The sequence below is a fragment of the Pseudorasbora parva genome, chromosome 9 (genome assembly GCF_024679245.1).
Source record: "Pseudorasbora parva isolate DD20220531a chromosome 9, ASM2467924v1, whole genome shotgun sequence".
NCBI classification, from domain to species: domain Eukaryota; kingdom Metazoa; phylum Chordata; class Actinopteri; order Cypriniformes; family Gobionidae; genus Pseudorasbora; species Pseudorasbora parva.
Genome location: NC_090180.1, coordinates 15,885,202 through 15,899,506, shown reverse-complemented (window position 1 = coordinate 15,899,506; position 14,305 = coordinate 15,885,202). Strand labels below are relative to the sequence as shown.

The 14,305-nt window shown below is 36.4% G+C and overlaps 2 protein-coding genes across 3 annotated transcripts in view; one reads left to right on the top strand and one right to left on the bottom strand.

Moving 5' to 3' along the window:
- The window catches only part of ro60 (Ro60, Y RNA binding protein), an 11,584-nt gene extending 10,131 nt beyond the window's left edge, over positions 1 to 1,453 (bottom strand). Inside the window, exon 1 of one of the 2 annotated variants that reach the window (XM_067454113.1) lies at positions 1,280 to 1,453. In XM_067454113.1, coding sequence (XP_067310214.1) covers positions 1,280 to 1,281 — 2 coding nt within the window. In that variant the 5' untranslated portion in view covers positions 1,282 to 1,453. Of the gene's footprint in view, positions 9 to 1,279 lie in introns of those variants that run through there. The other variant, XM_067454114.1, reaches the window with a different exon arrangement.
- A 675-nt stretch (positions 1,454 to 2,128) lies between these two features.
- abhd3 (abhydrolase domain containing 3, phospholipase) overlaps positions 2,129 to 14,305 on the top strand; it is a 28,718-nt gene continuing 16,541 nt past the window's right edge. Inside the window, exons 1-3 of the mRNA XM_067454112.1 lie at positions 2,129 to 2,455; positions 3,362 to 3,525; positions 12,219 to 12,401. Coding sequence (XP_067310213.1) covers positions 2,294 to 2,455; positions 3,362 to 3,525; positions 12,219 to 12,401 — 509 coding nt within the window. The 5' untranslated portion in view covers positions 2,129 to 2,293. The remainder of the gene's footprint in view (positions 2,456 to 3,361; positions 3,526 to 12,218; positions 12,402 to 14,305) is intronic.

The window sequence follows — 14,305 nt, the reverse complement described above, 5'->3', positions numbered from 1 at the left end:
CTCAAAACCTAGTGAGTCAGTGACCTTCCTAGCTAGACACCATTGACGGGTATTAGATCTGTGCGCTAATTTAGTGATGTTTCACGCCTTCGAGAATTTTTAGAAGGATTTTGTGCAAAATAATTTGTGTGTTAATTTTTATTTAAACAGTCGGAACGCACCTATTAATGCCTATGTAGGCAAACTGTAGGCATAAGGCAGCTCACTAGGTTGAGACCTGAGACCTATGTGTGAGACACAAGGTAACATTCCAGTCAGCAGTAGGAAAATACAATATTTATTTTTGTCCACAAATAATAGCGAAATAAGGATTAAATATGATTTATTGACAAACTGTTCAATAAAACATTTACCATGTAACAATGTAGCACAAAATCTCAAATTTTCCTTTTCCTAAAATAATGTTTAAGATGTTTTTTTTTTGCTTTCTGTTCAATAATTTCCATTTATAAATGTAAAATAAAACCGTTAAAACATTTCATTTTCAGATATTGAATCTCTATCGAATTCCAGATCATTTTAGATACTTGTAATACTTAATATAAAGAATCACAGTACTTGTTGCCTAATATCATACTTGTAGTAATATTGTAATAGCCTAATGTATTATTCTATCTTGTCATTTATTTCTTTAAAAGGGTTAAACTTTTGTCCTTTTTATTTTCTTCGCTAAATTAAATTTACATTTTATACTTTTATTGAAATAAATGTATTAAAAGCAACATTAATGCACTATAACACGCATGAAACGCGTCATCACAGCTCGAGCTGCTAAGTTAGGCTTGATTTATTTCTACGATGAAAAGACTGTTCCAAAAATACTTATATACGAACACTGCAGAGGAAAAAGATAGTTCAGTTAAGTAGAGAAAAAGTTAAATAACCATTTAAATTCTACAGAAAAAGAAAGACAACAACACTGACTAAACGCTCGTCACTAGAGGGCGCAATTATGCAGCTTTTTCTATTTTCAACATTCTCTGTTACCATATACCTTAGTTTCACTAGTTAATAAAGTTACAAACAATCTAATTATATTACTGCTTTTCAGTCCTCTAAACCAGATGTTAAGCCTGTTTATATAACGTTAGACATAGCAGAAACCTCTTGTTTTAAGCCGGCCGTAAGGTCAAACTGGGAAAAAGCGGGAAAAGCACACTATGAACGACACTCGAATATTAATTAGGTCAGACATGGGTTGCTAAGTAACCTTCCTTAACTGTCCACTCACGTACCCTAATTAATATTCATTAGCAAGACCACAGCATAGGATTCTTACATTGACCGCTAAGCCGGCCCGCATCCTTGCATTCAAAAGGTTCTTGATGAAATATGAACATTTCAGAACATCGCTGTTCAAATTCTCATATATCAGAGCCTGTTCCCTGACACGCAAGTGGAAATTCGCTCAAGCAAGCAGTCGTCCCAGCAAAATGCGCATAGAAATAATGTCCAATCATGCACCCACAAACGATTCTGATTGGTTATTTTGCTTCTACGTTGCCTACAGTAACACGTATCACGTGACGCCGTTACATTGTGGATTGTATCCAGCTGTTTTAATGACCCTAAAGTAAACTGTTTTGCATTTATTTTGGCATTGCATTGACTTGGCTATTTGGTAAATTGTAATATTTTTATTTTTGGTGGTTTGAAAATCTACATGGCTTCCCAAACAATCCTTGAGAATAATATATGGATACACGAATTAACCAACATTTACGGTTTTACTGTGAGACCAGGACAGAATAAATACAACAAAAAAAAACAACAACAAAAAAACAAAACAAAAAAAATGGGGGGGGGGATGTCGTTATCACCCCTGCTCTCTCTCTCTCTCTCTCTCTCTCTCTCTCTCTCTCTCTCTCTCTCTCTCTCTCTCTCTCTCTCTCTCTCTCTCTCTCTCTCTCTGTGTGTGTGTGTGTGTGTGTGTTACGTTTTATAATGTTGTATGATAGCCTAATTGTCAATAAACAAAAACTGTTTATATAATATATGTCGTTTTCGACCACTTTACATCTAACGTTACTGTGTGACTTTAAATGGACATTGACGCAACCCAATCATACCAAGAACAAGAAGTGCCGAGTCGTAAGCCCCGCCCCCTTCGACTTCCTTCTGTTTCCTATCTACCGGCTCTGCATTTCTCTGGGTAGCACTTGCTTCACAGAGCGCCATCAATCTCCCGTATTTAAAGTGCTGTCTCCGTTCACCTTTGCATTTGGACCCGCATCCTTTAATTCATCAGCAGCCCAAGCTTCTCAGTAGCCGGGACCGTGGGGTTTATAGGGCAATGATCTCACCGGAGCTTAATTTTAATGTATTTTCGAGTGACCTTTCACTTTACCTCAAAAACCAAGTTAAAGTCGAGCTATTCGGCTCTGGGGTTGGACTATCATTAGTGCTTGGATTCAGCGCCGCTTATGCCTGCTACTACCTGATCTCTGTGGCCAAGGTAAGGTGACCGTATATCGGAGTCGGTAGCGTCCACATTCATTTACACTCTTACAGAATCGGATGCTCGTGCACGTGATTGGGTCATATTTGCAGCGGTTGACAGGGTCATTCAGTGCACGCGAACTGCCGGCAAATGATGTCACAATACAAGGGGCTGTAGGCTATTACGTCATTTTAGTCCTGTCAGTATTCTCTCAATCCGCATGATGTAGTCCTACACGTGTGCATAGCGTATATTAGTGTCATAATGCGCCTTGTTTATGTATTAAAGCTTTAATTTGACAAAAGGATCACGTTCGCTCTCTCGTCGGCATTTTAAAAGATATGCACGGGGATGAATATTGCCATAAGAGCATCTTTCCATTGAACATATGCATCACTACCTCAAAACGTATGCTAAGGTGTTTGCTTCTTTCAAACACTGATGAAATATGTGAAATGATGAAAATGTGTGTGTTTGTGTGTTTGTGTGTCTGAATTGCACACATACAAAAGTATATAGTTAAATTATTTTGCAATTTTTTTATTATTTGAATATATCACAATTTTATTATATTTATTTTATTAAAAAACAATACAAAACAATTATAATAATACTACATAAAAATATTATTATCATTATTGTATTTTTATATTCATATAGAATTGTAATGTAATATGTATTATATAATATCATGATTGTTATTATACTAAAAAGATGTTTAAAAAGGCATTATGTATCAGGATCAAAATTCGGATAAAAAAGTAAAGCAGTTATTAGTTATATATTCCAGTTTCACAGACTAATCCCAGACTAAAATGCATGTTAATGCTGTTTTAACTAAAAGCAACGTTCACTGGTATATCTTAAAATATGCCAGTGCCATTGTTTTATTTTGAAATCAAAATCTCATGCTTTTTGCAGAAACCCATACTGATAGCTGGAGGGAAAAAGTTTCAACAGTTCCTGAGAGACCAATGCCCTGTGGTCTCAGAGACGTACTACCCCACGTTCTGGTGCTGGGAGAGTCGAGTTCAAACGCTGCTCAGACCCTTCGTGACTGCAAAGCCTTGGGTCAGCTACAGAAAGTGAGTCCATTTCCCTCACAGTCAAAATGTATTTCATGCTGTGAATGTGGCAGGATGACTGTTTAACTCTACAAAGCCAATAAATGCATTCTAAGAAATGGACAATTATTGGTAATGGATGATAAGTATTACTCTGGCATCTTACAGCCATTTAAATATCAGACTTGATATCAGAGGAAGTGGTTCTTAAGTGTTTCAGTGCCGGGCAGCAAATGAAGATTTGCACTGAACTTTGGTGATTCAAAATCAGTGCAGGTTTCACATTTATGCTGAAGTTGCCATCGTTTCTCCACTTGAAGATATGTTTTGCCTTATTTTACATATACAAGTACCCTTGGTAGATGATCAGAGAGCTTATTTCAGCTTTCATTTCAGTGATTGCCTGATGCAGTAGAGAGTAGCTCTTATGCTCAGAATATGCCTGTTCTCAGCAATATAAAAAGAGAAAGACAGTGTTCCAGCTTGAACTTTCCTTTTCCTGTTCTGATGATGGCATGTAATGTAAGCATGCTTTGGTTGCACTTCAATTCAATAAAATGACCGTAGAGCGTCATATTTCACCTCATAATCAAAAAGATAAAAAAGTTCTATTTGACTCAAATTCTTATGGCAAATTCTTATTTCCGTGCATTCAGTAAGTAAATTAATGGTACATATTTTAAAATCATGCACACTCATGAGACTCCAGCCATACTAGGAGCATTAAAATATTTTGTAGTTTATAAAAGGAACACATGAAAACTGATTACTATTAGCTTTATCCCTGTGACCATCCTATTATATATATATATAATATCCCTTTATCATATATCTTTCATTTGTGAAATAAATTAATCATGTCCTACTACAAATAAAGTCCAAAATGGCTGCCATGTCTACCAACACAACATTAAAAAATTATTAATTGTTTTGCCTGTGCCATGTGGACATTGTTTTCTATAACAATCAAGACATTCTGCACAATATAACTTATAACTATATAATATATCATTACATAACTTTCATATTACTCATATTAAATGTCCTTTTTATTACTGTAATGTAAAGCAAAATCAAAATTATGTGATACAGTATTTGTTACACTGTAAACCCTAACACTCAGCATAATTAATTGGTTTGAGTAGCGCCAACTCAAATTAAACAAATTAGTTCAATCAAATTAACTTTTATGATTATTATTATTTTTTTCCTTATATTTTGAGTTCTCAAAACTAACACATTTTAAGTAATCTGAATTTGAGTTTCATTGTTTTGAATTTTATGAACTTTGACTGAAACTGGGCTGGGATTTATATTTCCCAGCATGCTTTGCCATGAAACTCAAAAGGGAGAGTAAATGCTAAAATTAATTGTTATATAAATTCATATAAACATTCTGTTACATTTCTTTTTTTCTTTTTGGGGGGTTACCATAGTTTGAGAACAGATATATGTTAAATGTATTGCTCTACTCATTCAGCAAGTGCAATTCTAATGCTACCAAAGCATTGTGTCACCAATTAGCAAGGTAGCATTTATTGAATTAGCTAGTTAAAGCTAGCCAAGTTTCCACTACTAAAAATATTTAAATTGAGATTACATGATAGTTTTAAGTTAAATAAAGATAAAAATGTTAAGATCAATTAAAACGTATGAGGACAAAATAAAAATGCAAGTTTAGATTTTAGATATAACTTTTGCTTTTTCACAATTTTAATAGAACTTTATTTTATTGTGATTTCAATAAAAACCACGATATGGCTTATTGTATGGCTAAGTGCAATTATCAAATTGCAAAAGCTGCAATTTAATTAAATAAATATATGAACTGTGTGTTTTTCAGAGTGAAGCTCGGCACTGTGTTCATTTACACGCTTACAGCTCATAATTAAGACAAATATTGGTAAAAGTTGCACAAGTTAAATAAAATACATTTGTATTTATATTTTTATTTATTGCAATACTAATATTTTCCATGTTGATTAAAAATGTATGCAAAATTGTAAGTATGTAATTGTACTTTATTTTAGAGTGCTTGTTACACATTACATGTATTTACTGTGGTATTAACATTAAATTATGCATGGAAATTTGCATGACACAATTGCAGGAAACTAACCTTAAACACAAACCATATTCCTACCTTAAACACAAACCATATTCCTAACCTTATAGCAAGTACATGTTGTTAATTAATATTACTCATTATTTACATTTATAAAATTGTTTTAAAAAAGGTCTTACTGTTATATTTTGATTTTGGAGTGAAATATAATCCAAATATTTCTTGAATTTTTTTGTGAGATCATCCATTTTAGATTTAAAGGTGCAGTTTTTGATTGAAGCATCTGAGATTTGTTGAACATTCACTTAAAAACTAGTCAACACTTGCTTAAACGTTTTGTTGGCGAAGTATGTTAGTGTTTGGATGGCGGCATGTTTATTGCAGGGTAAAATCTATCATTTACTGATTTGGCTAAAACCGATTCAGCGCTGCAGTATATCAGTCATTGAACCATTTTAGAGGATAAATCAGATGCTGTGCATTTCTGCTAAGTATTCAGAGAAAATGCATGCTAACTCAAACAAAAGCATCCATTGTTCTGTTCGAGTCGTCACCTGAAATGCTTTTAACAGGATTGGAATCGATAGCTAATCCGTTGCCTCCGTCTCAATATGCGGCTGGTGTGTGAGACGCACATGTGTTAGAGTGAGCAAATCTGCTTACAGATCCTGCTGTTTGTATGGAATGATCGAGGACAGGGTGTTTTAAGTCAAGGGCGTCTGAGTTTGACCGTCCCAGCAGCTGCGCATTCCCATTAGCAAGGAAGGGCCAAGGGTGTGATGCGTGCTGGGACACACTGAATTGCTCTTGTGTGTGATGTCATCTGCCGAAACCCACTGGTGTCTCTCACACCACTGCCAAGCTTCAATGCCATGTAGTCAGGTGTGAAATTGGAGCTTCTGTTTGGGAAACAGAATGTCCTGGGAATGCAGATCTAAACGGGATATATCAGATACCAGCGATATTTGAGGATTCTAGTCAGATTTATTGTCTAATAAAGAAATTTGTGTTTGAAGAGGCCATATTAAGCCCTTTTATAAAGTTTTGATTTTGTTTTTAGGGTCTAGTAGAATACGTTTTCATGCTTGAATGTTCAAAAAACGCTTTATTGTTCACATATTTTACATTGTTTCAGCACCTCTCTTCCCATTCTGTCAGTAACGCTCTGTTTAGTTCCTGTCTCAATGAAGCCCCTCCTTCCGAAAAGCGTAATGTGCTCTGATTGGTCGGCTGGACCAGTGTGTTGTGATTGGTCAACCACTTCGAGCGTGTTTGCGGAGATGACACGCCCCTTACCATGACCGTGAGTTTCAGCTTCTCAGGTGGAAACACTAACAATGGCGACAGTTTTGATATATCAATTCGATACATTCGGGGTGGAAAAACTGCATTTCTAGGACATGGTGACAACAACACACTACTAACGCAACTCAACCAGGCCCCACCCCTTCTTTTTTGCATATGCCTTGGGCGGGAATTACTGTGTAATTTCCTGAATGTCTATAATCAAGGCATTTCAGGAAAACAGTGATAAATTTTATAGAGAATAACTTTGCAGACCTTTTTGATGCTTAAACAGCAACATTACACACTAAAGAAAGTTGTAAATGCAACAAATTATTTTAGGTCCACTGTCCAGATAGTATTTACTAATGCAAAGTAGTTGTGTTTACAGTACAGCACTTACATTAGAAGTATATGAGGCAAGGCTTTGTTAGGGCCCGTTCACACCAAGAACGATAAATATAAAGATATCTATATTAGCATCCACACCTAAACGTGTTACAGCAGATGGACTCTGACTGGCTGTCAGTGTTTTTATCATTCATCAGCTGGATAAAAATTGTCTAGACACATTTCTTCAATTATGAAACTAACTTAATTTCAGCTGTAAAGCAGCTGTACAGAAGACAATAGTGTCATTTAGGGCTGAAAAATCACATATAAAATCAGAATCATGATATGGCTTAGTGTATGGCTTGATGCAATTATCAAATCGCAAAGGCTACAATTTAAATATAAAAATATGCACTGTGTTTTTCAGAGTGAAGCGCTGCACTGTGTTCATTTACACGTTTACATCTTATAATTAAGACATATATTACGACAAATATTAGTAAAAGTAGTAAATGTAAAATAAAATATTTTTTATATTTGTATTTATTACAATACTAATATTTCCCATGTTGTTTAATATTTTTTATTTAATAATAATAATAATAGTAATAATAATAATCATCATTATCATCATCATAAAATAATATAACTTTATAACTTTTTAGCCAAATTGTGCAGTTTATATCAGAAAAATTTGAATTTGGTTTTCCACAAACATCGTGCAGCCCTAGTGCCTAGCTCAGCTCAATTTAGTTAGAGAGTAAGATATTTAAAAAGCATTAAAGATATAAGCACTATATTTAATTTTTAAATATAGTTTGTCATTGGGAAGCGCTTTGCCAGATTGGTCTCTCACTGTCTGGCATTTTGAAAGGTGGGATTTACACGTCTATAAAAAAACGTTCCCACATTGAAACGCGGGCCGTTCTTGACGGCACTGACTGTGGACAGACCGAGTGCATTTTTAATGATCACTCTGAAATTACATACCAGCATTACGTGTCTGTCTCGTCTCTGAGAAAGCTGGTTTGAGCATAGAGCTGGCTCATCTCTTCTGTAAGACTACACGAGAGCCCTTTGACATAGATTCTCTCCACAGTGCCTCTGAGGAATCTGCCTCTGAGATCCAGCTGAGATCTCCTCTTCCAGCAGAGTCATGATGAGGCCAAATAAAACAATGTAAGATGAGTCCATCCACTGTAAATACACTATTCATGAATAATATCAGGTAAATTTAACCTACAGTAACTAATATATACAGTATATATACAGTCAAATAAGTGTTTGTTTAAAATCAGTACATTTGTGTACATCTCATGTGGTCCGTTCGAAATTTTGGGTCAGTACGTTTTTTTAAATGTTTTTGAACGGTTCTCTCATGCTGACCAAGGCCGCATTTATTGGATCAAAAATACTGTAAAACATTACTATTGTCAAATATTATTCCGATTTAAAATAACAGTTTTCTGTATTTTGAAATGTAATTTACTCCTGTGATGACAAAGCTGAATTTTCTGTCAGGTGTGGGTCAAGAATTTTGAGGACTCAGGCGCAGAGAGCTTTGAAGGGCTTTATTTAATCCAAAAATAAATAAAACTCAACTTAAACCTCTCCAATAGGGGGGAAAACAGCCATAGGCAGTAGGACTGGAGCAAGGCTTCCACGCGAGGAACATAAATGAAGATCTGGCACAGGCCAGAGTACAAAAGGAGAATAAGGGTATGTTTACACTACGGATAAACGGAAAATGGTTTTGGCCACTTATTTACACAACAGTGGTGTTTTAGGGTCCTAAAAAATGTTTCTAAGTGAAAGCGGTGATGTCATAAACATGCGTATTACGTGTTCGCAGGGTGTTTCTTGACAAAGTGACATCGCCAACTATTGGCCTGGAATGCATAATACAGCCTTTTTAGTCATTTTCACAGATCCCGCAGAACGGGAATCATTTTGACAACGTTGTCATCTGTTTTTAGCACATTGTTGTCGTGCAAACATACCCTAAGTAAGGAAGAAATTCAGAAGGGTAAAGAGGAAGAGCAGGTGGGGCACGTTAACCAATAATCAGGTAAGAAGAGGGTGGGGCCAAGAATAAAGATTGACAGAAGAGAACATGACACACAGAAATAAACAAAAAGCTTTGTGCAAAATGCACATGGCAAAACAAACATGACAGAAGTCGTGTGCTCTCACAAACACACATACACACTCATGTCTGGATTACTATCTTTGTGGGGACTCTTCTTAGACATCTTTTTTTATATACTGTAGCTTTATATTCTATCCCCTTACACTAACCTACCCATTACACAAAACTTTTACAATTTCAAAACAAACTCATTCTGTATGATTTAAAAGCTTATATCCTCATGGGGAAAACCTTAATTTAGGTCCCCACAGTGACACGAGTCCCCATGAGTCTGTGTAGATTCAGGTTGAGATCCCCACTGGGATAGAAAAAACATGAACACGCACACACACATACAAGACAAGACTGACAGAAGAGCACATGGCAGACAAACAGGCTCATCCGCCATGTGCCCAAACAGAAAATAAGACACAAGACAGAAGTGCATGGAGCATGGATGTCAGGACCCTGACACAGAAACAGAACCCAGCCAAGTGTCAGGATCCATACACCATGTACTGAACATTCAAGACATAAGAGCGCACAGTCCAGAGAACAACCACAAAGCCTTAAGGGGGTCGCACACCGGACGCGGAGCTCGGCGGCGCGCCACGCAGCGTCTCAGGTATCGCACACCGGACGCGCACATTTTAAAAGGCTACGTTTATTATACATTTCCCCAAAATATATTTAGACTTTATTCAAGCTGTTGAACTCAGAATGTAAAACAAATGTGTCTTGTAGCAAAGGTTGAAATCAGTATACCTTAACGATAATATACTTTTAATATAAAGCCTTGAAATGGCGCTCTGTGGCGCGGCAGGATTTAGAACAACTTCCTGAGTCGCCGCGGACAGGTGCAGAATGCCGCCACCGGTGTGCGTACACTCATTGAAAACAATGTGTTCGAATTTTAAAGACGTGGCGCGCCGCCGAGCGCCGCCGAGCTTCGCGTCTGGTGTGCGACCCCCTTTACGCTCACACAAACACATAAACTAAGAAAAAGACTTATCAAGGTGACAGGACCCTAGCATTTTTTTAGCATTATCACTCCAGTGTCACATGATCCTTCAGAAATCATTCTAATATGCTTAATAAACATGTATTATTATGAATGTTGAAAACAGTTGTGCTACTTAATATTTTTTGTGGAAACCTTGAAATTTATTTGATGAATATAACTGTTTTATTTTATTAATTTGAAATACAAATCTTTTGTAACATTACAAATGTATTTACTTGCTGAATTAAAAGTATTAATTTCTTTATAAATGGCTTTATCCAAATCACTTATAAATGCTGTAACACGTAAGCAATGTTTCATAAAGGTTCCAGCAATATCATATATGGAATATACACCGACCAGGCATAACATTATGACCAACTTCCCGCATCAGATCCATTAAGTCCTGTAAGTTGCGAGGTTGGGCCTCCATGGACCGGGCTTTGTTCAGCACATCCGACAGATACTCGATTGGATTGAGATCTGGGGAATTTGGAGGCCAAGTAAACACCGCAAACTCATTGTTGTGCTTCTCAAATCATTCCTGAAACCATTTTTGCTTTGTGGCAGGGCACATTATCCTGCTAAAAGAGGCCACAGCCACCAGGGTATACAGTTTCTGTACATGGTCTGCAAAAATGCTTAGGTAGGTTGTACAACCCAAAGTTTCCCAGCAGACCACTGCCCAAAACATCACAGTGCTTCCGTATGGTTTGCCTTCTTCTCATAGTGCATCCTGGTGTCATGTGTTCCCCAAGCGTCACACATGAACCTGGCCATCCATGTGATGTAAAAGAAAACATGAACTTCTTCTATTGCTCCATGGTCCAGCTAGGTTGCTCATGTGCTTGGTGCTTTCAGTGGGGGAAACCTGACTGACGCTTGCCCATATTTTCTGCTTCTAACGCTTCAACTTTGAGGTCACTTGCTGCCTAATATATCCAACTCAATAAAAGGTGCCATGTTGAAGAGATAATCAGTGTTATTTTTATTTATTATTTAACTTTACCTGTTATAATATTATGCCTGATCAGTATATTAGAAATTGACCAATTTGGTTTTTCAATAACTGATGCTCATGCCAACAACAACATTAATCATTGAAATCATTGAAATTGGTTGGAGCCAAACTACGGTCCAGCATGGGAAGTGATGTCAGCTCAGAGCACAGGTGGGATGAGGCTATGTGGAATGTGCCAGACTGCAGACTGACTTTGGCTTTAGACCTGATACTGATCACCACATCAATTCCAAATAACTAAAAATGATGCAATACATATTCATAAATGTGTAAAATATGATATTATGTTTTATGTACAACCACTTCAGAAATTCATATTGTTAAAATTGTACCACATTGCCTAATGTACTGGAAATTGGTGATTTACACCAATTATTCTTTATTCTTTCTTTTAATTAAACATTTTTAATTAGGTATATACAATATATATATATATATATATATATATATATATATAATGCACTCAAACAACAACGAACAAATTAGTTTGATAGTCATATCTCAGGACCAGGATCTCCTTTACTCTAAATGTATATGTTCAGAACCCAGATAAAGGTTGTTTTACGTGTTTAAGCATTTAAAATTTGCTTGCATTATGAAAGCACAAACTGTTTTCATAATGTAAAAGGCAATTTGACAAGAACAAAAGCACATTATTTTGTATCCAATCCAGAGTGGCTTAAGGGGCCCCTGTGGTGTGATATGAATGGCCATACTACCACTGCACTACCGTGGTACTTTATTAGTTGAGTCCCTGTAACAGTTTCTCTCTTTATATTATTTATGAGGACTTAAGCTAGTATTAACACACAATTCCACCGTTTCACTGAATGTTCCTCTGGCAAAATTAAGCTGCTTCTCTTTGTTCTATGTCCGGCAGTGAGCTCATTAGAGCACCAGATGGAGGCCAGATCTCTCTGGATTGGTTTGACAATGATGACAGCGCGTCCCACCCGGACCAGTCCACGCGACCCACTGTGCTGCTGCTCCCGGGACTGACGGGCACAAGCCGCGAATCCTACATTTTACATATGGTACAGCAGAGCCGGGATCTGGGATACAGGTGAGCAGCCTGGTTCACAGAGTTTCATTTAAGGCTCACTATAATAAATCCACACCACAACTATAACAAAAACAGCAATCAATTTCAGATAAATTTTTTTCCAGCTAATAAACAATAAAAACAATGACAGCCAATCAGAATCCATCCTGGCAATCACTTTCAAACTGCCATTAGTCCAGGGTGATTATGTAATAAGTAGGTGTAGCTTTGAGGCTCCACCTTCTACGGGGAAATCCTCAAGTTTGAACACAAGTAAGAACACATTGAAGGGCCGCTTTATAGTAGAAAATTAAGTTGTCATTTTAATTGAAAGAGACACAGACACATTTTTTATGTTTAATAATGTTAATCTGCTTGCTTTTAAAGTATGTATTGTATGAATTTATATACAAACATGACTTTAGTGTAGTGCCGAATTGCAGAGCTTGTGCAAATGCCCACATCACTATGATCAGATGCTTTCTTAACTACTATTTTCTCACCACTATAATTTTGGGGGGGTTTTTTTATTAAAAGAAAAGCAAATATTAGCATATTCATCTAAACACCAGTCTCAGCAGTGTGGGAGGTGTCAGGATGTTTTCAATAACAGTCTATCGTTACTCAAGTATTTCAAACTTCTTTTTACCCCAATGTGAAGAACGAAAAAGAACTTTGTTGTGAGTATATCAGAGTATATCGGGACGAAATGATCAATGGGCAAACCTCTAGCCATGCCAATCAGTTTATGCTTAAAGGGTTAGTTCACCCAAAAATTAAATTGATGTCATTAATGACTCACCCTAATGTGGTTCCACACCCGTAAGACCTTCGTTCATCATCGAAACACAGTTTAAGATATTTTATATTTTAGTCCCAGAGCATATGCAGTCAATGCCCACTTTACTGTCCATGTCCAGAAAGGGAATAAAAACATCATCAAAGTAGTCCATATGTGACATCAGCTGGTTGATTAAAATCTCTTGAAGCATCGAAAATACATTTTGGTCCAAAAATATCAAAAACTATGAATTTCTTCATTCAGCATTGTCTTCTCTTCTGTGTGTCTCCAAAAAGATTCAAACGGTTAATGAATCAGTGAATCGATCAATGCTGTGGGTCGCCAATGTCACGTTATTTCAGCAGTTTGGCGGTTTGACGCGATTTGAACTGCAGAAATCACGTGACATTTGGCGACCCGAATCATTGATCGATTCACACCGCTTGAATCTTTTCGGAGGAACGTGGAAGAGAAGACAATGCTGAATAAAATCATAGTTTTTGATATTTTTGGACCAAAATGTATTTTCGACGCTTCAAGAGATTCTAATCAACTAACTGATGTCACATATGGACTACTTTGATGATGTTTTTATTCCCTTTCTGGACATGGACAGTAAAGGGCATTGACTGCATATGCTCTGGGACTAAAATATAAAATATCTTAAACTGTGTTCCGATGATGAACGGAGGTCTTACAGGTGTGGAACCACATTAGGGTGAGTCATTAATGACATACATTTCATTTTTGGGTAAACTAACCCTTTAAGCTGTTTATGACCATTAAAGGAAAGCAGTATAATGCATTTACTCTGCATATTAACCATAATTGGTTTAAGAGCGTGCATGTAAATACACTCATTAATGACAAACGGTGTGGAACAATTATGTGCTGAAGATTGTTTCAAACCTATTTTTAACCTATATAAGCTTTTTTTTCAATTCATTGTTACAGTTCACAAAAATGTGGATTAATACATCTCACTGATTCAATAACAACTCACAGATTTCAGAAAAGCAAGTTGAATGGACTACTTTCATGATTAGGGGCCATTCACATAGAACAGGTTTTTTCATTCCATTGTGCTTCTTTTCCATTGTTTTTCAATGTTAGAATGCTAGACAGTCTCCTTTAACTTTTGCGC